At 45.2% G+C, this 25,358-nt stretch overlaps 1 protein-coding gene across 1 annotated transcript in view; it reads left to right on the forward strand.

Moving 5' to 3' along the window:
* Positions 1–25,358, forward strand: part of LOC144497631 (uncharacterized) — a 73,974-nt gene that overhangs the window by 2,322 nt on the left and 46,294 nt on the right. The window contains exons 3-6 of the mRNA XM_078219073.1: positions 1,474–1,707; positions 2,817–2,839; positions 3,971–4,086; positions 24,093–24,677. Of these exons, the coding sequence (XP_078075199.1) occupies positions 1,474–1,707; positions 2,817–2,839; positions 3,971–4,086; positions 24,093–24,677 (958 nt within the window). The remainder of the gene's footprint in view (positions 1–1,473; positions 1,708–2,816; positions 2,840–3,970; positions 4,087–24,092; positions 24,678–25,358) is intronic.

Below are 25,358 nucleotides of genomic sequence, written 5' to 3' on the forward strand. Positions count from 1 at the left end.
GAGAGGTTCCGGAGGATTGGAGGATGGTGGATGTGGTTCCATGATTCAAGAAAGGGAGAAGAGATAGCCCAGGAAATTATAGACCGGTGAGTCTCACCTCAGTGGTAGGTAAGTTGATGGAGAAGATCCTGAGAGGCAGGATTTATGAACATTTGGAAAGGAATAGTATGATCAGAAGTAGACAGCACGGCTTTGTCCGAGGCAGATCATGCCGTACGAGTCTGATTGAGTTATTTGAAGATGTGACTAGACACTTAGATGGGGGAAGAGCGGAAGATGTGGTCTATATGGATTTCAGTAAGGCGTTTGATAAGGTGCCCCATGCAAGGCTTATGAAGAAAGTGATGGGGCATGGGATACAAGAGGACGTTGCTTTGTGGTTTCAGAACTGGCTTGCCCACAGAAGGCAAAGAGTGGTTGTGGATGGGTCTTTTTCAGAGTGGAGGTCGGTCACCAGTGGGGTGCCCCAGGGATCTGTTCTGGGACCCTGGCTCTTTGTGATTTTTATAAATGACCTGGATGAGGAAGTGGAAGGATGGGTTGGCAAGTTTGCTGATGACACAAAGGTTGGAGGTGTTGTGGATAGTGTAGAGTGATGGCAGCAGTTGCAACAAGACATAGATAAGATGCAGGACTGGGCGGAGAAGTGGCAGATGGACTTCAACCCAGATAAGTGTGTGGTGGTTCATTTTGGCAGGTCGAATAGGATGGAAGAATATAATATTAAGGATAAGACGCTTGGCAGTATGGAAAAGCAGAGGGATCTTGGGGTCCGGGTTCATAGGACGCTCAAAGCGGCGTCGCAGGTGGAGGCTGTGGTTAAGAAGGTGTATGGAATACTGGCCTTCATCAATAGAGGAATTGAGTTTAGAAATTCGGAGCTAATGTTGCAGCTGTATAGGACCCTGGTTAGACCCCAACTGGAGTACTGTGCCCAGTTCTGGTCGCCTCATTCCAGAAAGGATGTGGAAGCCATAGAAGGGTGCAGAGGAGATTTACGAGGATGTTGCTGGGATTAAGTGGTGTGCTTTATGAGGATAGGTTGAGAGAGCTAGGTCTATTCTCCTTGGAGAGGCGAAGGATGAGAGGTGGCCCGATAAAGGTGTAGAAGATGTTGAGAGGTATTGATAGAGTGGATTCTCAGAGGCTTTTACCCAGGGCTGAAATGGTTGTCACGAGAGGCCACAGGTTTAGGGTGCTGGGGAGTAGGTATAGAGGAGATGTTCGGGGTAAGTTTTTCACTCAGAGGGTGGTGGGTGTGTGGAATCGGCTGCCGGTAGTGGTGGTGGAAGCGGATTCGATTGAGTCTTTTAAGAGACTTTTGGATAGGTTCATGGAGGTTAGTAAGATAGAGGGTTATAGATGAGCCAAGAAGGCAAGGAAATTGTTTGGCGCAACTTGTGGGCCGAAGGGTCTATTTGTGCTGTAGCTTTTCTATGTTCTCTGTTCTATGTTTCACGTTTCATTCGGTAGGAACAGTCGAGCAGTCTGCAGACCCACATCACATCCGAGTTCACTAAAATGCACCAGATTCTCACTGAGAAAGAGCAGCGTTTACTCAGAGATCTCAGGGAAGAAGAGGAGAGGATTCTAAAACCAATGGAAAGAAACCTTCGAGAGATTCAGGAGAATTTAAATTCTATTGAGGGGAAACTCTCAAAGATACAGAAACAGATGGAGCAAAAAGACGAGCTGATATTTCTGAAGGTGAGGGAATATATTGCGGCTCAGTTCAGGGAAACTTCACACAGTCACTAAATAACTGATGATAACTGTGAAATTAATATAGAATTTACTGAAAAATACTAACCGAATTGAACAGAATTTTGTGTCCCTTCCTGAACCGTTTTCCTGTAGTCTCGGATCTAACGGGCTCCCACACTGTCTGCAGATTCCCGGGAATACCTGTGACCTCCTGAGAATGAGTTTTCTTGATCTTCACACTTGCTTTGTGATTATTTCCGTGTTTAATTTACTCCTGGAGCTCCCATTGTAATCCAGTTCCAGTTCCATGTTGTGAGTGTGTGGGTGTGTCTGGTACGGTGTGTGAGAGTCACTGGGGCCGATTCTCCCAAAACAATTCGAAGTGCCGAATTTGCATAAAAACTGGAGTAACTCCCGCTGGGTCTTTTGTAGTGGGATTTTCAAAATGAATCGCCCAGGGGGCCAGGCTGGCACTGCCCAAGGTGCACACCCCGACCTCCTGTGGGGGCCTCCATGGCCTCTGTTCCTTCTGGTGGGGTCGGGCCGCCTGCTCCCCGTTCGTGGGAGCTGTTGTAAAACCTGCTGGGGTGAACCACTCCTGGCAATGGGAGACACAATAGCGGGTCCGGAGACTCTAATCCCGGACCCACTAATTAGATGTAAATAGGAACTTAAATATGGAAATCAGCTCGGCGGAGTTGATGATGCCACAAATCTTCGTCTGGGAGATGCGTGGAAGCCGTGGCGCCGAGCGGGGAGCCCGCTAAACAACCTCCACTGATGTCCCCCAGCCTGTTGCATTGCTGGAGCATCGCAGTGGGCTGGAGAATAACCCCCACTGTCTGTCAGCAGGACTGATATCCAGTTCCAGTTCCATGTTGTGAGTGTGTGGGTGTGTCTGGTACGGTGTGTGAGGGTCACTGTGTCTGTGAGCGGGACTGATGTTCAATTCCAGTTTATTTGACTCTCCACAATCTTCCTTCCAAAATGCATCACTTTACATTTCCGTGTGAAATCTCACCTGCTGTGAGTCTGCTCATTTCACCAGCCTGTCGAACTGCTCCTGAAATCTGTTACTGTCACCCTCACTGTTCCTGATTCATTTCTTTCAGGAGGAAGCTTGTCGGAAGAGAAGGTAGGACATGTTCTTTACTGAAACTCTGCAGTTTGTTAAATAAACTCAGTGAAGTGTTATTATGTATTTATTTATTGGTTGTTGTCACAACTTTAAATGGTTGGTCATTAGTTCCCAAGACATCACACACTGCAGGAAATGATAAGCTCCGCGTATACACACTGACGAGAGCTTTATGATAACTCACTGTATTACAGTGATTTTACAGAACTGTTCTACAATATTGTAATAAATAACCGGGAAGTGTAAATAATACAATCTGGTTCCCAGGCCGGAAGTGATCACTTGCCCGATGTTGGCTGTTTGTGTCTGTGACCTTCCCACTGACCCTGAGAGAACCGCATGGTCCATGTTTCCAAGGAGTGGGTCACCCATGTCCCTGCATGGAGCCTGACCAACCTGAGAAAGTCTCACGTTAAAGGGGGGAACGGATTCTAATTTTACACTAAATACAAACTGGCTCTGTGTCGTTAACAACTACAACACTTGTATTTATATCGTGCCTTTCTTGGAAATTAATATCCGAAGGAGTTTCACAGGAGCGTTATAAAGTAAATTGACACAGAGCCAAATAAGGAAATATTAATCTGGATGACGGAGATGGATTTCAGAGAGTGTCTTAAAGGAAGAAAGAGAATTAGAAAGATAGAGAGGATCAGTGAGGGAATTCCAGAGCTCAGGACCTTGGCAGCTGAAGGTCCAGCTCTCAATGGGGGAGTGACTGAAATCAGAGATGTTCAAGGGGCCAGAAGTAGAGGAGAACAGGATTCTGGGAGGGATGTGGGGCCCAGGGATTGCAGAATTGGATATTCAGCTTTGGGATGTTTCCAGCCTTTGTGTTTGTTCTACAAACTTTGTTTATAATACAGCAAGTGGACAGGCTCAATGTTAATCATTTCCTGCAGTGTGTGATGGCTGTTATCAGGTTTTGAACCTTTTTCAAGACATGGCTGTTTCCATTCTCTGCCCTTGAATTTAAAAGTTATTCCTTTCTCAGTTAGAGAAACTAGATTAACATTTCACTTTGTACATTTTCTCAATCATCAAAAATGCTGAAAACTTGACCATTTAAATAAGTTCTAAAATCTTCTAACAAAGACAAATTCATAGCATCATTTTTACCATTTACAGTATTAGTGATGACGATCAGGTACTCTCAGTATCTGCTGCCGCCCTCTCTATCAGGAAGTACAAAGACCTTTTACAGTACAGAGCATGGAGAGAAATGATAAACTTCATTAACCCCGGTAAATCTCTCACATTAATTTTATTGATTATCAATTCAGTTGTAAATATATTGAATGGGCTCCAAAGATCCAGATTAAATACTCACATTTCCAGTTGTTAATACCTGGAGTCTCCCCATTCTCATATTTCTCTTTCTGTGGGTTCCTCTGGGTAAGTGTCTGAAGCCATCAGCACTGTGTGTCAAAGCAGTGAAGGGATCTGTATAACCAGAGGAATAGAGCACCAATCTCAGGATGTGAAATGGAATTTCTCTCGGAGACTGGACTGCTCCCTTCTGTCATTCTGGGAAACATTTTTTTATCATCATTTCTCAGGAAGACACACAGACATTAGAGAGCAAGTGATAAATGACAGATAATCTGTTTGGTGGAATTGGACACATTAATCAAGAGGAGGGACTGCAGAAACTGCGAGTCTGCACTGGATAAGAGAGGGGGTGTGGTGATCTTATTGAAACGTTCAAGGTTTGGAATAAAAGGGAGATTATAAACATCCACGTGTTTGACACGGTCACAGAGACTAGATCAAAGTAGGTATAGCTTTTAAATCTAGAATAGGGAGGGTGACAGGGCAGTTTGGATTGAGTGAGGTTGAGTTTTTGAGTGACTCCATTGAGGCAGTGAACCAGTGAACCCACCGCTCACTCTGTGAATTTGATCAGAGGCTCAATCCATTCTGAGGGCTGATCTTCAGAACAGTATCACTGTCCAGTTTCCCACTGGTTTGCAGTGTGGGAAAATGTACTGTCGTTCCTGAAGAGGGAACAGGGGACAAGAAATCCTCATGAATACACAGTGGGGGTGAGAGAGAGAAAGGAGCAGCAAGCAGCAGTGAGAAAAATAACTCACCTCCTGGTCACAGAGAAATCATCAAAAGCTCCCTTCATTCCTGCAGTGTGAGCCTAAACACTTCAGAACCAGTGGAATAATTTTGAGGAACAGTCAGTGTTTGAATGTAGAAAATGAGAAAACCAATTTGCAAACAACAAGATCACAGGAACAGCATTGTGATAATGATGAAGTTTTCTGTTTTGATGATGTAATTTCCGGTATAAATATTAGGCAGGAAACAGAGCAAATAAACTCCTTACTTCATTTCCAATGGGGTTTCCAGTGGTCCCTTTCAGACCAGGGATTAAACCATTGTATAGATTGTTCTTCTGGGTGGGGCATCACCATGCAATGGAAGATCAAGATTGTATTGAGTCTCCAGTTATATCAAATGTCTCCAGTTTGTACAGACAATGTGACTTCGCCTTATGTTTAGTGTAGGGACACTGGATACCTATTTTGCTGCTACATTATTGTGGGGGTTTCATCTCTGCAATTCTTTACATTCTGATCAGTCATCTAACCTGCCATTCATCTTTGCTCAGTTATAAGCTTTTTCCATCAATTTGAGCCTTTCCTTAACTTCTTTAGTGAACCACAGATGGTGGATCTTCCCATTGGGGATTTTCTTTCCAGTAGGAATATATTTATTCTGAATATTCTGAAATATCGTCTTAAATATCTGCCATTGCTTCTCTATCGATATATCCCCAAGCCTGGGGACCCAGTTCACTACAACTAGCTTAGCTTTCATGACCAGATCGTTGCTCCTATTAGAAACATAGAAACATAGAAAAATACAGCACAAACAGGCCCTTCAGCCCACAGGTTGTGCCGAACACGTCCCTAGCTTCTAGGCCTACCTGTAACCCTCCATCCTATTAAGCTCCACGTACTCATCCAGGAGTCTCTGAAAAGACCCTATTGAGTTCGCCTCCACCACCACTGACGTCAGCCGATTCCACTCGCCCACCACCCTCTGTGTTAAAAAATTACCCCTAACATCTCCCCTGTACCTAACCCCCAGCACCTTAAACCTGTGCCCTCACGTAGCAGAAATTTCCACCCTGGGAAAAAGCCTCTGAGAGTCCACCCGATCTTTGCCTCTCAACATCTTATACACCTCTATTAAGTCTCCTCTCATCCTTCGCCTCTCCAAGGAGAAAAATCCGAGCTCCCTCAGCCTATCCTCATAAGGCATGCCACTCAATCCAGGCAACATCCTTGTAAATCTCCTCTGCACCCTTTCAATCTTTTCCACATCCTTCCTATAGTGAGGCGACCAGAACTGAGCACAGTACTCCAAGTGGGGTCTGACGAGGGTCTTATATAGCTGCATCATTATCCCCGGACTCCTCAACTCAATCCCTCGATTGATAAAGGCCAGCACACCATACGCATTCTTAACCACCTCCTCCACCTGTGGGGCCGATTTTAGAGTCCTATGGACCCGGACCCCAAGGTCCTTCCGATCCTCTACAATACTAAGAGTCTTTCCCTTTATATTGTACTCCTTCATCCCATTTGTCCTACCAAAATGGACCACGACGCATTTATCTGGGTTGAAGTCCATCTGCCACTTGTCCGCCCAGTCTTACATCCTATCTCTGTCCCTCTGTAACTTCTGACATCCTACCAGACTATCCACAACCCCACCAACCTTCGTGTCGTCGGCAAACTTACCAACCCATCCCTCCGCTTCCTCATCCAGGTCATTTATGAAAATGCCAAACAGCAAGGGTCCCAGAACAGATCCCTGGGGCACACCACTAGTGACCGACCTCCATTTAGAAAAAGATCCATCTAGACCCACTCTGCCTCCTTTGGGCAAGCCAGTTCTGGATCCACAGGGCAGCAGCACCTTGGATCCCATGCCCTCTCACTTTCTCTAGAAGCCTTGCAGGGGGGACCTTATCGAATGCCTTGCTAAAATCCATATAAACCACATCTACCGCCTTTCCTTCATCAATGTGTTCAGTCACATTTTCAAAGAACTCCAGCAGGCTCGCAAGGCACGATCTGCCCTTGACAAAGCCATGCTGAGTATTCTTGAGCATACTAAACCTCTCTAAATGCTCATATATCCTGTCCGTCAGGATCTTCTCCATCAGTTTACCAACCACTGAGGTTAGACTCACCGGTCGGTAATTACCTGGGCTATCCCTATTCCCCTTCTTGAAAATAGGAACAACATCCCCAATCCTCCGGCACTTCTCCCGTCTCCATCGACGATGCAAAGATCATTGCCAGAGGCTCTGCAATCTCTTCCCTCACCTCCCACAGTAACCTGGGGTACATCCCATCCGGACCCGGCGACTTATCTGTCTTGATGCCATTCAAAAATTCCAGCACAACCTCTTTCTTAAAGTCCACATACTCAATCCTTTCAGTCCACCGCACGCCCACAGTACATCCACCCAGGTCCTTCACCTCTGTGAAAACCGAGGCAAAATACTCATTGAGCACCTCTGCCATTTCAACTGGTTCCGTACAGACTTTCCCGCCTTCACCTTTTATAGGCCCTATTCCATCACGTCTCATCCTTTTACTCTTCACATATTTATAGAACGCCTTAGGGTTCTCCTTAATCCTACCTGCCTGGGCCTTCTCGTGACCCCTTCTGGCTCTCCTAATTTCCTTCTTTAGTCCCTTCCTACAAGCCATATACCGTTCTAAATCCCTATCTTCGCCAAGCTCTCGAGCCTTTTGAACGCTTTCCTTTTCTTCTCGACTAGAAATTCAAGTTTCAAATACCGATCTTAGATCCTCTCTTTTCCCTTTCAAACTGGATTTCAAATTCAATCATATTGTAGTTGCTGCTACCTAGTGCTGCCTTCACTCTGAATTCACTCATTATTCCTTCACAGTGCACAAAGACAAGTCTAATATAACCTACTCTCTGGTTAGTTCCAGAACGTTCTGCTGTGAGAAACTTTCTCGAAAGAATTCATTGAACTCCCCATCCAGGAAACTACAGCCTGATTTCTCTGGTTTATATTTAGATTAAAATCGCCCATGATTATTACTGTCTCTTTATCTGTGACCCACATTGTGGCTACTGTTGTGAGGATTGTCGACCACTCCCACTATTGACTTATTTCCCCTCCTATTCCTCATCTCCAAACCAATTTTATATTCGGATCTCCTGAACCAAGGTCATCTCCAGCTTTTGCACCAATGAGGTCCTTGATAAGCAGTGCGACCCCTCCACCTTTACCGAGCTTTCTATCCTTCTTGAATGTCATTAAATGTTATCCTTTCGTCCTGCAGCAATGTCTCTGTAAAGTTATCAGATCATATTCATTTACTTCAATGTGTGTTATCAATGTGTTTACTTTGTTATGAATGTTGTGTACATTCACATACACAGCTTTTAGTTTTATCGTTTTATTATCTTTGTACCATCGAGTCTTGATTATTGGTGTATTCTAAGGTTTTATCTCTTTGTCCATTTCTGCTATTCTATGATCCTCATTTCCCATATTATTATGATGGTTTCTTGCCTTGAATCTCCCCCTGGATTTACCACATGTACGCAATTTGGATCCTTCACCCTCCTAGTTTAGTTTAAAGCCCTCTTTACTTCCCGAGTTATGCAATTTGTTGGAACACTCATTCTAGCAGTTCAGTGTAGACCGTCCCAACAATCAGGCAGTGTGCGGGGCGGCAAGGTAGCACTGGTCAGCACTGCTGCTTCACAGCGCCAGGGACCTGGGTTCGATTCCTGGATTGGGTCACTGTCTGTGCGGAGTTTGCACGTTCTCCCTGTGTTAGTGTGGGTTTCCTCCGGGTGCTCCGGTTTCCTCCCACATTCTGAAAGATGGCTGGTTCGGTGCATTGACCTGAACAGGTGCCAGTCTGTGGCGACATGGGGAATTTCACAGTAACTTCATTGCAGTGTCAATGTAAGCGTTACTTGTGACTAATAAATAAACTTTAACTTGTCGACCGTCCAGTGGCTCTGACATCCATCATTACGAAATGCTTTGAAAGGTTAGTCATGGCACAAATCAATTCCGGCCTCCCAGATTGCCTGGATCAATGATAGTTCACTTATCACTGCAACAGGTCCACAGCAGACGCCATCTCCCTGGCCCTGCACTCAAACCTGGATCACCCAGATAACAAAGACACCCATGTCAGACTCCTATTCATTGACTACAGCTCAGCCTTCAACACCATTATTCCGACAAAACTCATCTCCAAACTCCGTGGCCTTTGGCTTGGCTCCTCGCTCTGCGACTGGATCCTAGACTTCCTTTCGTACAGGCCACAATCAGTAAGGATAGGGAACGACATTTCCTCAACGATCATCCTCAACTCCAGTGCTCCATAAGGCTGTGTTCTCAGCCCCCTACGATACTCCCTATACACTTATGACCACGTGGCCAAATTCCCCTCCAGCTCGATTTTCAAGTTTGCAGATGACACGACCATAGTGGGTCAGATCTCAAACAACGATGAGACGGGCTACAGGAAAGAGAGAATCTGGTAAAATGGTGTGACGACAATAATCTCCCACAATGTCAGTAAAACGAACGAGAGTCATCGACTTCAGGAAACGTAATAGAGGACATGCCTCTGTCTACAACAACAGTGAGGAAGTGGGAATGGTCCAGAGCTTCAGGTTTCAAGGTGTTCAGATCACCAACAACCTGTCCTGGTCCCTCCATGCCAATGCTATAGTTAAGAAAGTCCACCAACGTCTCTACTTTCTCAGGAGGCTTCGGAAATTCGGCATGACTGCCATAACTCTCACGACCTTTTTGGTTGTATCACAGCTTGGTATGGCTCCTGCTCTACCATGACCGCAAGAAACTACAAAGGGTTGTAAATGTAGCCTCATCCATCACGCAAACCAGATCCCCATCCATTGACTCCGTCGACACTTCCCGCTGCCTCAGTAAAAGCAGTAAGAGTTTTAACAACACCAGGTTTAAGTCCAACAGGTTTATTTGGTAGCAAATACCATTAGCTTTCGGAACGCTGCTCCTTCGTCAGATGGAGTGGAAATGTCGAAGGAGCAGCACTCCGAAAGCAAATGGCATTTGCTACCAAATAAACCTGTTGGCTTTTCACCTGGTGTTGTTAAAACTCTTACTGTGTTCACCCCAGTCCAACGCCGGCATCTCCACATCAGTAAAAGCAGCCAGCATAATCAAGGACCCCATGCACCACAGACATACTCTCTTCCACCTTCTTCCGTCGGGAAGAAGATACAAAAGTCTGAGAACACGTACCAACCAACTCAAGAACAGCTTCTTCCTTACTGCCATCAGACTTTTGATTGGTGGTTTCACATATTAAGCTGAGCTTTCTCTTCACCCTATCTGTAACTGCAACACTATATTCTGCATCCTATCCTTTCCTTCTCTCATATGTACTCTATGAACAGTACGTTTCATCTGTATAGCCTGCAAGAAACAATATTTTTCACAGTATAAATGTGACAATAATAAATCGAATCAAAACAACCCCACTATCCCCAATACTGGTGCCAATGCCCATGATCCAGACACCAGCCTTTGAGCATTCATCTTTGTCATCTCATTTTCCCTCTGCCAGTTTACATGTAGCTCAGGTAATGATCCAGAGATTATTACCTTTGAGGTTCTGCTTCTTAATTGGTACCGAGCCTCTCATGGTGACGATGCCCTTTACAGATATCCCAAATATCCCTGCTTGCGTGACCACTTCCCTCCAACCTCAGTGTCCTCACCCAGCCCACAATATCACCCTGATTGAACATTAGTGGAGTGGACCAGGACAATGTTCTTTGCTTGTCCTGTCTATGTCTTTGGTACCTACACAGACCACGCCAACTGGATCCTCCCACTTACAATGAAAATTCTTCTCCAGCTCTGAGCACATGCTCACTTTTGCTGCAGAGAACAGTATCTGTGTCCCACACTATATTGTCCCCTACTGCCACCACATTCCTGTTTGTTATCCCCCACTTGATAGGCTTCCTGTATCATGGTGCCATGGTTACACTGCTCATTCACTTTGCAGCCTTTGCTTTCATCCACACAGATTGTCAGCACCTCAAACCTTTTCAACAACTGCAAAGTCTGAAGCTCCTCCATTACTCTCTGCTCAGTCCCTTTACCTGTCTCACTCTCGGTCACATCCTCCTGTCACTCACTGCTGACCAAAACAGATGACCCGATTCTAAGAGGTGTGACCATATTCTGGAACAAATTGTCCAGGTATTTCTCCCATTCCCTCACATTGTGCAGTGTCTGCAGTTCAGCCTCTAACTCACTAATTCTGATCTGGAAGTCCTCCAGCTGCTAACACTTTCTGCAGATGTGTTTGTCATGGAACACCTGGACGTCCAAAATCACACATTCCTCAGCTGCAACACAACACCAGTCTTGCATTGTTCCTCATGTTATCCAGTTAAATTTAATTAAATTCCTCACTTAATTAACTTAGAATAATTCCAATGATAACCACATTTCTTTCCCCTGTGCATTTCATTCCCGCATGAACCTAATTCGCTGCTCACTCAGTCTCCATCCCAGTCCAGCGCAGTCACCTGTCTCATGCACCTATTACTGGTCATGCATTTTGAAAGGTGAGTCTTACTTGTAGACCCTCTGATGAGTCGCTTGCTAGTTTTACTTCCTGCTGCACTGATTAACACTCATGAACCAACTGCTTTCAGGTGATTGACAGATAACTGCCACTCCAGATAGTTCTCCAGTTTACATAGAAACTATTCATGTATTTGTCCAAATGCCCCTTAAAAGCTACTATCACATCTGATTCCACTACCTCCCCGGCAGAGAGTTCCAGGCACCCACGACCCTCTGTGTAAAACACGTGCCTCGTACATCTCCAATAAACCTTGCCCCTTGCTTCTTAAACCTGTGCCCCCTAGTAATTGACTCTTCCACCCGAGGAAAAAGATTCTGGCTATCCACTCTGTTCATCCCCCTCATAATCTATCAGGTCGCCCCTCAACCTCCGTCATTCCAGTGAGAACAAACCAAGTTCCTCGAACCTCTCCTCATAGCTTATGCCCTCCATACCAGGCAACATCCTGGTACATCTTTTCTGTACCCTCTCCAAAGCCTCTACATCTTTCTGGTAGTGTGGCGACCAGAATTGAACACTATATTCCAAGTGTAGCCTAACTACGGCTCAATAAAATTGCAACATGACTTGCCAATTTTTAAACTCAATGCCCCGGCCGATGAAGGCAAGCATGCACCTGTACACCCAGATCCCTCTGCCTATCAATACTCTTAAGGGTTCTGCCATTTACTGCATATTTCCTATTTGTATTAGACCTTCCAAAATGCATTACCTCACTTTTGTCTGGATTAAACTCCATCTGCCATCTCTCCGCGCAAGTCTCCAACTGATCTACATAAGAACTTAAAAACTAGGAGCAGGAGTAGGCCATCTGTCCCCTCGAGCCTGCTCCACCATTCAATAAGATCATGGCTGATCTTTTTGTGGGCTCAGCTCCATTTACCCACCCGCTCACCATAACCCTTCATCCTTTACTGTTCAAAAATGTATCTATCCTTGCCTTAAAAACATTCAATGAGGGAGCCTCAACTGCTTCATTGGGCAGGGAATTCCACAGATTCACAACCCTTTGAGTGAAGAAGTTCCTCCTCAACTCAGTCCTAAATCTCTTCCCCTTATTTTGAGGCTATGTCCCCCAGTACTAGTTTCACCCACCAGTGGAAACAACTTTTTTCTATAAGATCTCCCCTCATTCTTCTGAATTCCAATGAGTATAGCCCCAGTCTACTCAGTCTCTCCTCATAAGCCAACCCTCTCAACTCTGGAATCAACCTCGTGAATCTCCTCTGCACCCCCTCCAGTGCCAGTATATCCTTTCTCAAGTAAGGAGACCAAAACTGTACACAGTACTCCAGGTGTGGCCTCACCAGCACCTTATACAGCTGCAACATAACCTCGCTGTTTTTAAACTCCATCCCTCTAGCAATGAAGGACAAAATTCCATTTGCCTTCTTAATTACCTGCTGCACATACAGACCAACTCCTTGAGGTTCCTGCACAAGGCCACCGGGTCCCTTTGCACAGCAGCATGCTGCAATTTTTTACCATTTAAATAATAGTCCATTTTACTGTTATTCCTACCAAAATGGATGACTTCACATTTACCAACATTGTACTCCATCTGCCAGACCCTCGCCCACTTACTTAGACTATCTATATCCTTTTGCAGACTTTCAACGTCCTCTGTACACTTTGCTCTGCCACCGATCTTAGTGTTATCTGCGAATTTTGACACACTACACTTGGTCCCCAACTCCTAATCATCTATGTAAATCATAAACAATTGCGGTCCCAACACTGATCCCTGAGGCACACCACTAGTCACTGATCGCCAACCAGAAAACCACCCATTTACCCCCACTCTTTGCTTTCTGTTAGCTAACCAATCCTCTGTCCATGCTAATACATTACCCGTAACACCGTGCATCTTTATCTTATGTTACAGTCTTTGGTGCGGCACTTTGCCAACTGCCTTCTGGAAATCCAGAGACACCACATCCACAGATTCCCCATTGTCCACTGGACACGTAATGTTCTCAAAGAATTCCACCAAATTAGTCAAACATGACCTTCCCTTCATGAACACATGCTGCGTCTTAGCAATGGGACAATTTATATCCAGATGTCTCGCTATTTCTTCCTTGATGATAGATTCAAACATTTTCCCTGCTACAGAAGTGAAGCTAACCGGCCTATAGTCATCTGCCTTTTGTCTACCTCCTTTTTTAAACAATGGCGTCACACTTGCTGTTTTCCAATCTGCGGGAACCACCCCAGAGTCCAGCGAATTTTGGTAAATTACCACTCGTGTATTTGCTATTTCTCCCGCCATCTCTTTTAGTACCCTGGGATGCATTCCATCAGGACCAGGAGACTTGTCTACCTTTAGCCCCATTAACTTGCCCAACACTACCTCTTTTGTGATAATGATAGTTTCTAGGTTCTCACCTGCCATAGCCTTCCTGTCATCAATTTTTGGCATGGTATTTGTGTCTTCCACTGTGAAGACCGACACAAAATACTTGTTCAATGCCTCAGCCATTTTCTCATTTCCAGTTACTAGATCCCCCTTCTCATCCTCCAAAGGACCAATGTTTACTTTAGCCACTCTTTTTCGTTTTATATATTTGTGGAAACTTTTGCTCTCTGTTTTTATATTCTGAGCTAGTTTACTCTCATAATCCATCTTACTTTTCTTTATCGCTTTTTTCGTGGCTTTCTGCTGACCTTTAAAGATTTCCCAATACTCTGGGCTCCAACTCATCTTTGCCACTTTGTATGCATTTTCTTTCAATTTGATACCCTCCTTGATTTCCTTCGATATCCATGGCTGATTATCTCTTTTTCTACAGTCCTTCCTTATCACTGGTACATACTTTTGCTGAGCACTGTGAAAGATTGCTTTGAAAGTCCTCAACTGTTCCTCAATTGTCCCACCATAAAGTTTTTGCTCCCAGTCTACCTTAGCCAACTCCTCCCTCATCCCTTTGTAGTCTCCTTTGTTCAAGCACAAGACACTGGTCTTGGATTTTACCTTCTCACGCCCCATCTGTATTTTAAATTCAACCATACTGTGACCGCTTCTTCCGAGAGGATCCCTAACTGTAAGATCATTAATTATTCCCGCCTCATTACACAGGACCAGATCTAGGATAGCTTGCTCCCTTCTCGGTTCCATTACATACTGTTCAAGGAAGCTATCGCGGATACACTCTATGAACTCCTCCTCAAGGCTGCCTTGACCGACCTGGTTTGACCAATTGATATGTAGATTAAAATTCCCCGTGATAATTGCTGTACCATTTTTACATGCATCAGTTATTTCTTTGTTTATCCTGCTGTATCCTCTGATGGTCCTCACCACTATCAGCAGATCCACCAACCTTTGTGTCATCCAGAAACTTACCAATCAAACCAGTTACATTTGGCTTCTTTACTGCCTGCTGTACCTGCACGCTTACATTCAGCAACTAATGTACGAGGGCACCAAGGTCTCACTGAGTATCCGCCTGTCTCAATTTATACCCACTCAAGTAATAATCTGTCTTCTATCATTGCTACCAAAGTGGATAACTGCGCATTCATCCACATTATACTGCATCTGCCATGCATATGCCCACACACTCAGCCTGTCCAAATCATGCTGAAGCATCTCTTCATCCTCCTCACAGCTGGGCCTACATTCATTTTGGTGAATCTTTTTCACTTTACAAACCGATAGAAACTTTTACAGTCAGTTTTTATGTTCCATGCTAGCTAACTTTCACACTCTATTTTTCCCTTCTTAATCAATCCCATAGTCCTCCTTTGCTGAATTTTAAACTGCACCAAATCCTCAGGCCTATTGCTTTTTCTTGCCAATTTGTATGCATCTTCCTTGAATCTGATAATATCTCAAATGTCCCTTGTAAGCCATGGTTTCGGCACAATTCCCTTACCATCTCTTGCACCAAACAGGAATAAACAACTTCTGGAGTTCACCTATTTGTTCTTTAAATGCTTGCCATTGCCTGTCCACTGTCTTTACTTTCAGTAATGTTCCCCAGTCGATCATGGCCAATTCATGCCTCATACCATCATAGTTACCTTTATTGAGATTCAGGACCCTGGTCTCAGAATCAATGACATCACTATCCACCTTGACAAAGAATTCAACCATATTATGGTCACTCGTCCCCAAGGGTTCTCTCACAACTAGATTGCCAACTAATCCTTTCTCATTGCACAACACCCAGTCCAAGGTGGCCTGTTCCCTTGTTGGTTCTACAAGTTATACAAGCCAGTATAACTGATTGAAGGAAATCAGGAAGGCTTATGGAATGTTGGGCCTTATTTCAAGGGGGATGGAGTATAAGAGAAGGGAAATGATCTGATTTTGATTCTGAATCTATAGTTAAAAATGAGAAGGTGTGACCAGAACTTACCATGTGAATTTAATTTGCTACTCACACAATCATTGTCTTCATGAGACCACTAGAATTAAAAACAGGAGTAGGCCATTCAGCCCCTCAAGCCTGCTCTGCCATTCAATTGGATCCTGGCTGAGCCGACATTCCTCACATCCACTTTCCTGCCCTTTCCCCAAAGCCTTTGCTTCTATTCCTGATCAAGAATCTATCTATCTCAGCCTTACATATACACAAGGACTCTGTCCCCACCGCTCTCTGTGGCAAGGTGTTCCAAAGACTCACACCCTCATCTCAACTTTCCCGCCTTAACACCATAACCCTTGATTCCCTCTCTGATTAATAATCTGTCTATCTCAGCCTTGAACATGCTGATCGACCCAGAATCTACAATTCTCTGCAGTTAAGAATTCCAGAGATTCATTACCCTCTGAGAGAAGAAATTCCTCTTCATCTTAGTCTTAAGCTGATGCCTCTTTTTCTGAGACTATGCCCTCTGGTCCAAGACTCTCCCATGAGGGGGAACATCCTCTCAGCATTTACCCTGTCAGGCCCTGTCAGGCCCCTTAATAATCCTCTCTGTTTCATTGAGATTACATTTCATTCTTCTAAATTCCAATGAGCAGAGTCCCAAATTGTTTTAACTTTCCTCATGACAATCCCTCCGTACCGGGGATCATCCTAGTGAGCTTTCCCTGAACTGCGTCCAATGGAATAATAACGTTCCTTAAATAAGGGGAACCAAAACTGCTCACAGTGCTCCAGATATGGTCTCACTGGTACCTTGTACAGTCGCAGCAAGATTTCCCTGCTCTTATACTCCATCCCCTTTGAAATAAGGCCCAACATTCCATTAGCCTTCCTGATTTCCTGCTGCCGCTGTGTGCTCGCTTTCTGTGTTTCGTGCACAAGAACCCGCAAGTCCCTTTGTGTTACAACTTTCTTCCATTTTTCTCCATTTAAATAATACCCAGTTCATTTGTTCTCCCTTCCAAATTGAACAACTTCACATTTTCCCACATTCTGCTCCATTTGCCAACTTTTTGCTCACTTACTTAACCTATCAAGATCTCTCTGCAAACTGTTTCCCTCTCGCAACTTGCCTTTCCACCTATTTTTGTCATCTGCAAAATTGTCTACATTTGCTTCCTTCGTCCAAGTCACAGTAAGAAGTCTCACAACACCAGGTTAAAGTCCAACAGGGTTATTTGGTATCACAAGCTTTCGGAGCGTTGCTCCTTCATCAGGTTCATACAGTCCATTTGCTCCCTTCATCCACGTAATTTATATATATTCTAAACAGTTGCGGTCCCAGCACTGATCCCTGTGGAACCCCACTAGTTGTTCCCTGCCCCTTTGACAATTCTCTATTCATGCCATATACTACTTCCAACACCACGGACTAAACCATCTTGTAACTTAACCTCCTGTGAGGTATCTTGTCAAATGCCTTCTGGAAGTCAAAATACAACATATCTACTGGTTCCCCTCTATCCACACTGCTTTAGACCTTCTCAAAAAACTCTAATAAATTATTCGGACATGATTTCCCTTTCATGAATCCGTGCTGACTCAGCCTGATTAGATTATGACTTTATAACTGTGCCCCTATTACATCCTTAATTGATTCCAACATTTTTCCAACAATAGATTCCTCGGGTGGATGGAGCTATTACAAGGGGGCATAACTATAGGGTTCATGGTGGGAGATATAGGAAGGATATCAGAGGTAGGTTCTTTATGCGGAGAGTGGTTGGGGTGTGGAATGGACTGCCTGCAGTGATAGTGGAGTCAGACACTTTAGGAACATTTAAGCGGTTATTGGATAGGCACATGGAGCACACCAGGATGATAGGGAGTGGGATAGCTTGATCTTGGTTTCAGATAAAGCTCGGCACAACATCGTGGGCCGAAGGGCCTGTTCTGTGCTGTACTGTTCCATGAATCTATGAATAGATGTTAGGTTAATCGGCCGATAGTTACCTGCTTTTTGCCTCCTTCGCTCTTTGTATAGCGGTGTCACATTGCAGTTTTCCAATCCTCCGATACTTCTCCAGAATCAGAAAGGATATTTGGAAAATGACAACCAATGAATCCACTAACTGTGTCGCTACTTCCTTTCGGATCACTTCGGTGTAGTCACCTCCCTCCTCGGACAGCCCAAACATCTCTGGTTCCCTGACCCCAAAGCCCCACCTCTCTCTCTCGCCCAGTCCACAATGTCACCCTGATTGAACAACACTTGCTGACTGGACCAGGATGACTTTCTGAGCCCAGCAATAGTGAGAATGTTTGTGGACACTATGGGTATGCAAGAGCTCCCCAAAGAGCTGGAACTATCACAGACAATGGGTCTGGTAAAGGACAGGCATTTATCCAAAGATCAGTGTTAAATTTACAAGTTGTGTTTTGGTCTTGGGATACCTTGACAATATCACAGCTGACCTGTCATTTCTACAGGAGTGTGGGATGCCACATCTCAGCACTTACAGTCCATGGTCATGATGGTGGTCTGATTGATCTGATCAGGAGGACATGATTCCTGTTCCTGCAGCCTGGATATTCTGCTGTGGAGAGGGAACTTCACCATCTCTGATGTTGTGGAGGTGATGGGCAGTCACCTGCTCATATCAGATGTATTGTACAAGAATGCTCCGCTCTAGTTATTCACTGTGTACACCCCAGCTCAAAACAGCAAGTGACCGGCCATCCTTCAGCAGCTCACACTGCTGCTGGTGAATTCCAGGCCGGTCACTCTGGACAATGACATGAACATCATCGATATAGCTGGACGATCCAGCAGTGCCAACAGCAAACTGTGTGTCACATCCAGTCTCATGATGAAAATGGTAAAAGACCCAAGCTGCACAATGTCTTTAGCAGCCCAGTAGACAGAGTGCCGCACAGATTCACCCACTCGAGGCCAGGCGGATCTGCCCATTCCAGGATAGAATTCCTGTTTTATCCCAAGTGTTCACAGTGAGATCGAATGATGTCAGGCAGGTGTAGAGATTCTGCTTTCGTTATATAGGACATTAATGGGACCATATCTGGAGCACAGTGAAAGGGTGGAGATCCTTGGAAGCCCTCTTTGATGTAGATTGTGAATAGCTGAGACCCAAGCACTGATCTTTGTGTTTCCCCACTAGTAACAGGCTGCTCACCTCAAAATGAGCATTTATCCCTACTCTCTCTTTTCTGTGAGTTAATCAGTTCCCATGTACATATACTGGCATGTACTGCATGCTAGTACATTCCACCAAATTTCATCTGCTTTAAAGTTATTTACTAACCTTTTGTGTGGGATCTGATTAAAAGCTTTCTGAAAATTTAAGTACACCAGATCAACCAGTTACACCTTATCTATTCTGCTGTTACATTCTTCAAAATCTCCAACCAGTTTGTGAAACTGATTCCCTTTCATAAATCCCCATTGACTGCGCCCAAATTCACCATTATTTTCTCAGTGTTCAGTTATTACATCATTTGTTACAGATCCTAGCATTTTCCCTCTGACTAATGTCGTGCTAACAAGTTTTTCATTCCCCATATTCTCTCCCTTCTTTCTGAAACATTGGAGTTACATTTGCACCTTCCAATCTGCAGGAACAATTCCAGAGTCTGTAGAATTTTGAAAGATAACCACCAATGCATCTACTTTCTCTCCAGTCACTACTTTCAGCATCTGAGATAGAGACCACCAGGTCTGGGGAAATTTATCTACTTCGAATCTCATTCATTTCTCTATTTGTACTATTCTTATAAGCATAAGAGCATCTTGTAGTTCCTCATTAATGCCAGTCACCTGATCCTCCATTATTTATGGGAGGTTTTTAATGGTGATCATTGACATTTGGACAGATTATTGAGAAAGTCTGTGTGTTCTGCCTTGGTCATGTCATCTAACATGAGGTTTGAGGTGTGTGTGAGACCAGTGCCTGGAGCTGTGAGGTAGCAACCTAACCAATGAACCACTGTGCCACCTCTAAAATTATTGTGTTTCTTTCAAATTATGGAATCTTATGACTTTATCCTCTTAGTGAGTCATTAGGATTTCCTGTTAATTCATGCTAACCTCGTTCATTATTTATGTGTAAGTTATATAGTATTAATTGTTCGCTTCATTGATTCTTTAATACAAAAATTATTCATCACTTCACCACTTACTCTAATTCAAGGTCCTGGGGAGTCAGAGCCTATCCCGACAGGCACTGGGAGTTAAGCAGGGTACACCCAGAACGGGACACCAATCCATCGCAGGGCATACACTCACACAAAAACTAAGGGGCAATTTAACATGGCCAATCCACCGACCCGCACACCTTTGGAGTGGGGAGGAAACTGGAGCACCCGGAGGAAACCCACGCAGACACAAGGAGAACGTGCAAACTCAACACAGACAGTGACCCAAGGCTGGAATTGAACCCATGTCCCTGGAGCTGTGAGGCAGCAGTGTGAACCATTATGCCTTGGTGCTGCCTCTAAAATTATTGTATTTCTTTCAAATTATGGAATCTTATGGCTTTATACCCTTCTTTAGTAACTGGGATTTCAAATTTGCTCTGTGCACCAAAAAATATTGATTGTTCCTATTCTGAATCTAACAAAATATGGAGCCTCATCCAATATTGTAACAAATTTGGGGTCTGGTCTGGTATCACTCCGAGAAACTGCAGAACTCTCGGGTAGAGAGGGATCTGGATGTCCTGGTGTAAAAATCACAAAACGTTAGTCTGCATGTACAGCAAGTAATTAGGAATATAAATGGGATGTCGGTGTTTATTGTAAGGAGAATCAAGTATAAAAATTGTGCCTGCAGGGGTACAGGGCCTCAGTGAGGCTGCATTTGGAGTAATGTGCACTATTTTGATCTCCTTACATAAGATCATAAGACCCAAGAACAGAGGTAGGCCATTCGGCTCATTGAGTCTGCTCTGCCATTCAATGAGATCAGGACTGGTCTGATGTGATAATCCTCCAACTCCATTTTCCCACCTTATTTCCATAACCCTGATTCCATTATTGATTAAAAACCTGTCTATCTCAGCCCTAAAGATATGTCCCAGCCTCTACAGCTCTCTGCGGTAAAGAGTTCCAAGGATTCACTCCCTCTGAGAGAAGAAATTCCTCCTCATCTCTGTCTTAAATGGACAACCCTTTGCTCTGAGAATATGCCCTTTGGTCCTGGACTCTCCCACAAAGGGAAACAACCTGTCAGCATCCAAGCTCTCAAGCCCCCTGAGAATCCTATCTGTATCATTCTTCTAAACTCCAATGAGTACAGGCCCATCCGACTTAGCCTCGATTGATAAACATATCCCTCCATATTTGGAATCAATCTAATGAACTTTCTCTGGACTGCCTCTAATGCTGGTATGTCTTTTCTGAGGTAAGGGGATGAAAACTGTATTCCAGGTGTGGTCTAACTAGTCACTTGGACAGTTTTAGCAACCTCCCTATTTTCATACTCCATTCCCTTTTTAATAAAGGTCAATATTCCATTTGTCTTCCCTGACACTTGCTGAACTTGCATGCCAGCTTTTTGTGATCTTTGCACAAGGATCCCAAATCCCTCTGTGCTGCAGCTTTCTGCAGTCTTTCTCTATTCAAATAATATCCAGCTCCTTTATTCTTCCCACCAATGTGCATAACTTCACATTTTCCTGCATTATTTTTCATCTGCCAAGCTTTCACGCACACACTAATTTTTTTAAAATCCCTCTGTAGACTCTGTCATCCTCACCACTTGCCTTCCCACCTATTGTTGTGCCATCCTCAACCTTAGCAATAATACATTCACTTCCCTCATCCAAATGATTAATATAGATAATATAAGAAATTACCATTGAATTAGAGACTGATTCCTTGGATGAAGGCGGTTATGTTATCATGAAAGCCTCAGCAGGTTTGGCCTATACCCATTGGAGTTTAGGAGAATGAGAGGTGATCTTATTGAAACATAGAAGACACTGAGGAGACTCGACAGGATTGATGCTGAGTGGATGTTTCCCTTGCGATGGCGTCTAGTACAATGGACAGTTTGAAAATTAGCAATCTCCCATTTAATACAGAAATGAGATTTTGTTTTCTGTCAGAGGGTGATTTGTGTTGGAATTCTCTACCCCAGTGAGCAGTGGAGGCCGGAGCACTGACAATATTCAATCAGATCAGTCATGATCTTGTTGAGTGGCAGAGCAGGCTCGAGGGGCCGAATGGCCTACTCCTGTTCCAAATTCTTTTGTTCTTGGAATTGATTTTTTGTGTGATATCTTACAGACTCGGATTGCGTACAATCTGTACAGTGACATCTACACGATGCTTCACAGAGATATCACCTCCCACCCGCTCTCTGCAGCTTTCTCTCCTCCACTTCTGTCCCCTCTCCCTCTCTCCTCAACCTTGACCTTCCCTCCCACTCTTCTTCTCAGTCTGTCTTCCCTCTCTCAAATTCTCCTTCCCCAGCCCCACTGTCTCTCCCTCCTTCCTCTCCCTGTCCCTTATGCTCTCCTCTACTCACATACCCTCCCTTCTCCCCGCTAACTTCTTTCCACCAACATTCTCTCTCCCCTTTCTCCCTCTCTCACTCACCTCCCGCTCTCCGTTTGTCTCTCCCTCTTTAATTCCTCTCTTCTTCTTACCTTGGGTGGCACGGTGGCACAGTGGTTAGCATTGCTGCCTCTCAGGACCCGGTTTCGATTCCTGGCTTGGGTCACTGTCTGTGCGGAGTCTACACGTTCTCCCCCACGTCTGCGTGGGTTTCCTCCAGGTGTTCCAGTTTCCTCCCACAGTCCGAAGACATGCTGGTTAGCCGTGCTAAATTCTCCTTCAGTGTACAGGCGCCGAAGTGTGGTGATTTTCACACCAACTCCATTGCAGTGTTAATTTAAGCCTACTTGTGACAATAATAAACTTGAAACTCAATCTGTCCCGCAATCTCTCTCCCATTCCCCACAACCATCCCATCTCTCTGCCGGGCACTCACTTGTACCTCCTGCTCCCTGACCCTGCTCCCCACCCACTCTCCCTCAGCACCTTCCCACTCTCCCCCATCTACGCAAAATTTCTCTCCACCTCACCTCCTATCTCCTTCCCTCATCATTCTGCAATACTTCTCCCCCTCACTCTCCTCTCTTCAGATGCTCTCCCCTTTCCCTCTCTCCCACATTCTTCCCTGCCCCTCCTGCTTTATTTCCATCCTGTCTTTCACACGGAAGGGTCTGTTTATTTCTTCAGAATAAACTTGAGCACGACTGGTCCAAAGTAAATACTCCTTTATTTAAGCGTCTTTTATAAGCATTTTACAGAAAGCGAAATAAAGATTACTTTCGTATAGGCAGTCTCCAGCTGCACCAACAACTTGTTTCTGTGACCATGAGTAAGCTTCTGTACATTGTACTTTCAGAGAATACAACTAAGTCTCCAGGCTAGACCCAGAATTTCAAGCTGATGTGACCAAATTAGCTGAAGTTAGCTTAAAGCACAGCACAATTAGTTACATTAGGCAGAAATACCTTAAAATGAAGCGTTTTAACTGGGCAAACTATCTAGAAGATCCCACACAACATTCTCTCCTCTCTCCGACTCTCTCTCACACCATCCTATTCTTCCTCCCACGCTCTTGCTCTCATTAACTATCCTCGTTTCTCTTTCTCACACTCTCCCACTTTTGTTTTCATGCTCTCTCTCACTCTCTCTGCCACCCTGAGCTCTGTACCCCTCCACCTTGATGTCTCACAGCCTCCCACACGACCTGCCTTCCAGATGCTCTCTCTTCTCTGCCCTTTCTTTCTCACCCACTCTCCCAATCCCTGTCATCTGCTCTGCCGTTCTCTCTCCTGCTTCCACTCAAAACGTCCCACTCTGACTTGCCCTCTCCCTCATCCCGCTCTCTCTCCCTCTTTATCCTCCTGCTCCCTCCAGTCCCTCTCATTACTGCCTGTTTTCTCTCTTCCCAACTGCACCCCTCCACCTCCTTCTCTTCCCCCTCCCTATCTCTCTGTCACTCATCCTCTCCCCTCTTCCCTGCCTCTCCTTCCTGGTCTATTCCCACTCCTCTCCCCTCCCTCTGGCTCCATGTTCCCATCACATTCCTGCTGTTTCTCCCCGACCCCTCATTCTCCCCTCCCCCTCACAAACCTCTCTCCTCTCTTCCTCACTCCTCACACTCTCTCCCCTCCCCACCCCCTCTCTCTAAATCACTGACTGTGTTATTGTAACTTTCCCCAGCTCCAGCCTCTCTGACTCTGGATCCGAACACAGCGCATCCCCGGCTCATCCTGTCTGAGGACCGGACCAGTGTGAGACTCGGAGACAAACAGCAGCCGCTCCCTGACACCCCGGAGAGGTTTGATTCCTGGCCCTTTGTCCTGGGATCAGAGGGATTCACATCAGGGAGACATTACTGGGAGGTGGAGGTGGCGGGGACAGCGTGGGGTCTGGGAGTGGCCCGAGAGTCTGTGAACAGGAAAGGGTTAATCCCCCCGAGCCCTGAGTCCGGATTCTGGATTGTGGGGCTGAATACTAGAGGATGGTTTGATTCTATGTTGCTGCCGATGGTGGGGCTGTTTCCCGGAAGTGGTTATTTTGCCCTCACCTCCCCCTCAGAGACCCCCCTCACCCCGAGTGTGAATCCCCGGAAGATCGGGGTTTCCCTGGACTATGAGGGTGGACAGGTGTCATTTTACAATGCGGACAACATGTCCCATCTCCACACTTTCACCCACACTTTCACTGAGAGAATCTTTCCCATCTTCAATCCGGGATGGACTATCAGGAAAAACTCGGGGCCGCTGACAATCTGCGGGGTTAAAGGTCACTAACAGATCCATCCCATAATTTCACACCGTCTCCCTGCCTCCTGCCAGCTGTAAACTGATGGAACCTGTTCATATTGTGGTTATTATATAGAATTATAATTTACATTGGGGGCTCCATGGTTACATTTGTAAAATGATTCTTCAAACAAAACAATCTGAGAATCACTGGAATAGAAACAGTTTTTCTCAAAGATTCCACAGCTCATCATTAAATCCAAGAAGCAGAAACTCTACATGTTGTTTGTGTCGTCACTGAGTGAGGGAGGCGGGATTCCGGGGAATGGAGAAGCCGATTGGCCGGAGCTCCTGTCACTCTGAATGAGGTGGCGGGGTTCCGGGGAATGGAGAAGCCGATTGGCCGGAGCTCCTGTCACTGAGTGAAGGGGCGGGGTTCCGGGGAATGGAGAAGCCGATTGGCCGGAGCTCCTGTCACTCTGAATGAGGTGGCGGGGTTCCGGGGAATGGAGAAGCCGATTGGCCGGAGCTCCTGTCACTCAGTGAGGGGGCGGGGTTCCGGGGAATGGAGAAGCCGATTGGCTGGAGCTCCTGTCACTCCGAGTGAGGGAGGCGGGGTTCCAGATCCAGGGAATGTGATTGGTTAGAACTCGTCACTTTGATCGAAGAAAACTGGTTTCCGGGGTGTCTGGAAGCCGATTGGTCAAAGCGCCCGTCAGGA

Source organism: Mustelus asterias, chromosome 8, assembly GCF_964213995.1.
Source record: "Mustelus asterias chromosome 8, sMusAst1.hap1.1, whole genome shotgun sequence".
Lineage (NCBI taxonomy): Eukaryota > Metazoa > Chordata > Chondrichthyes > Carcharhiniformes > Triakidae > Mustelus > Mustelus asterias.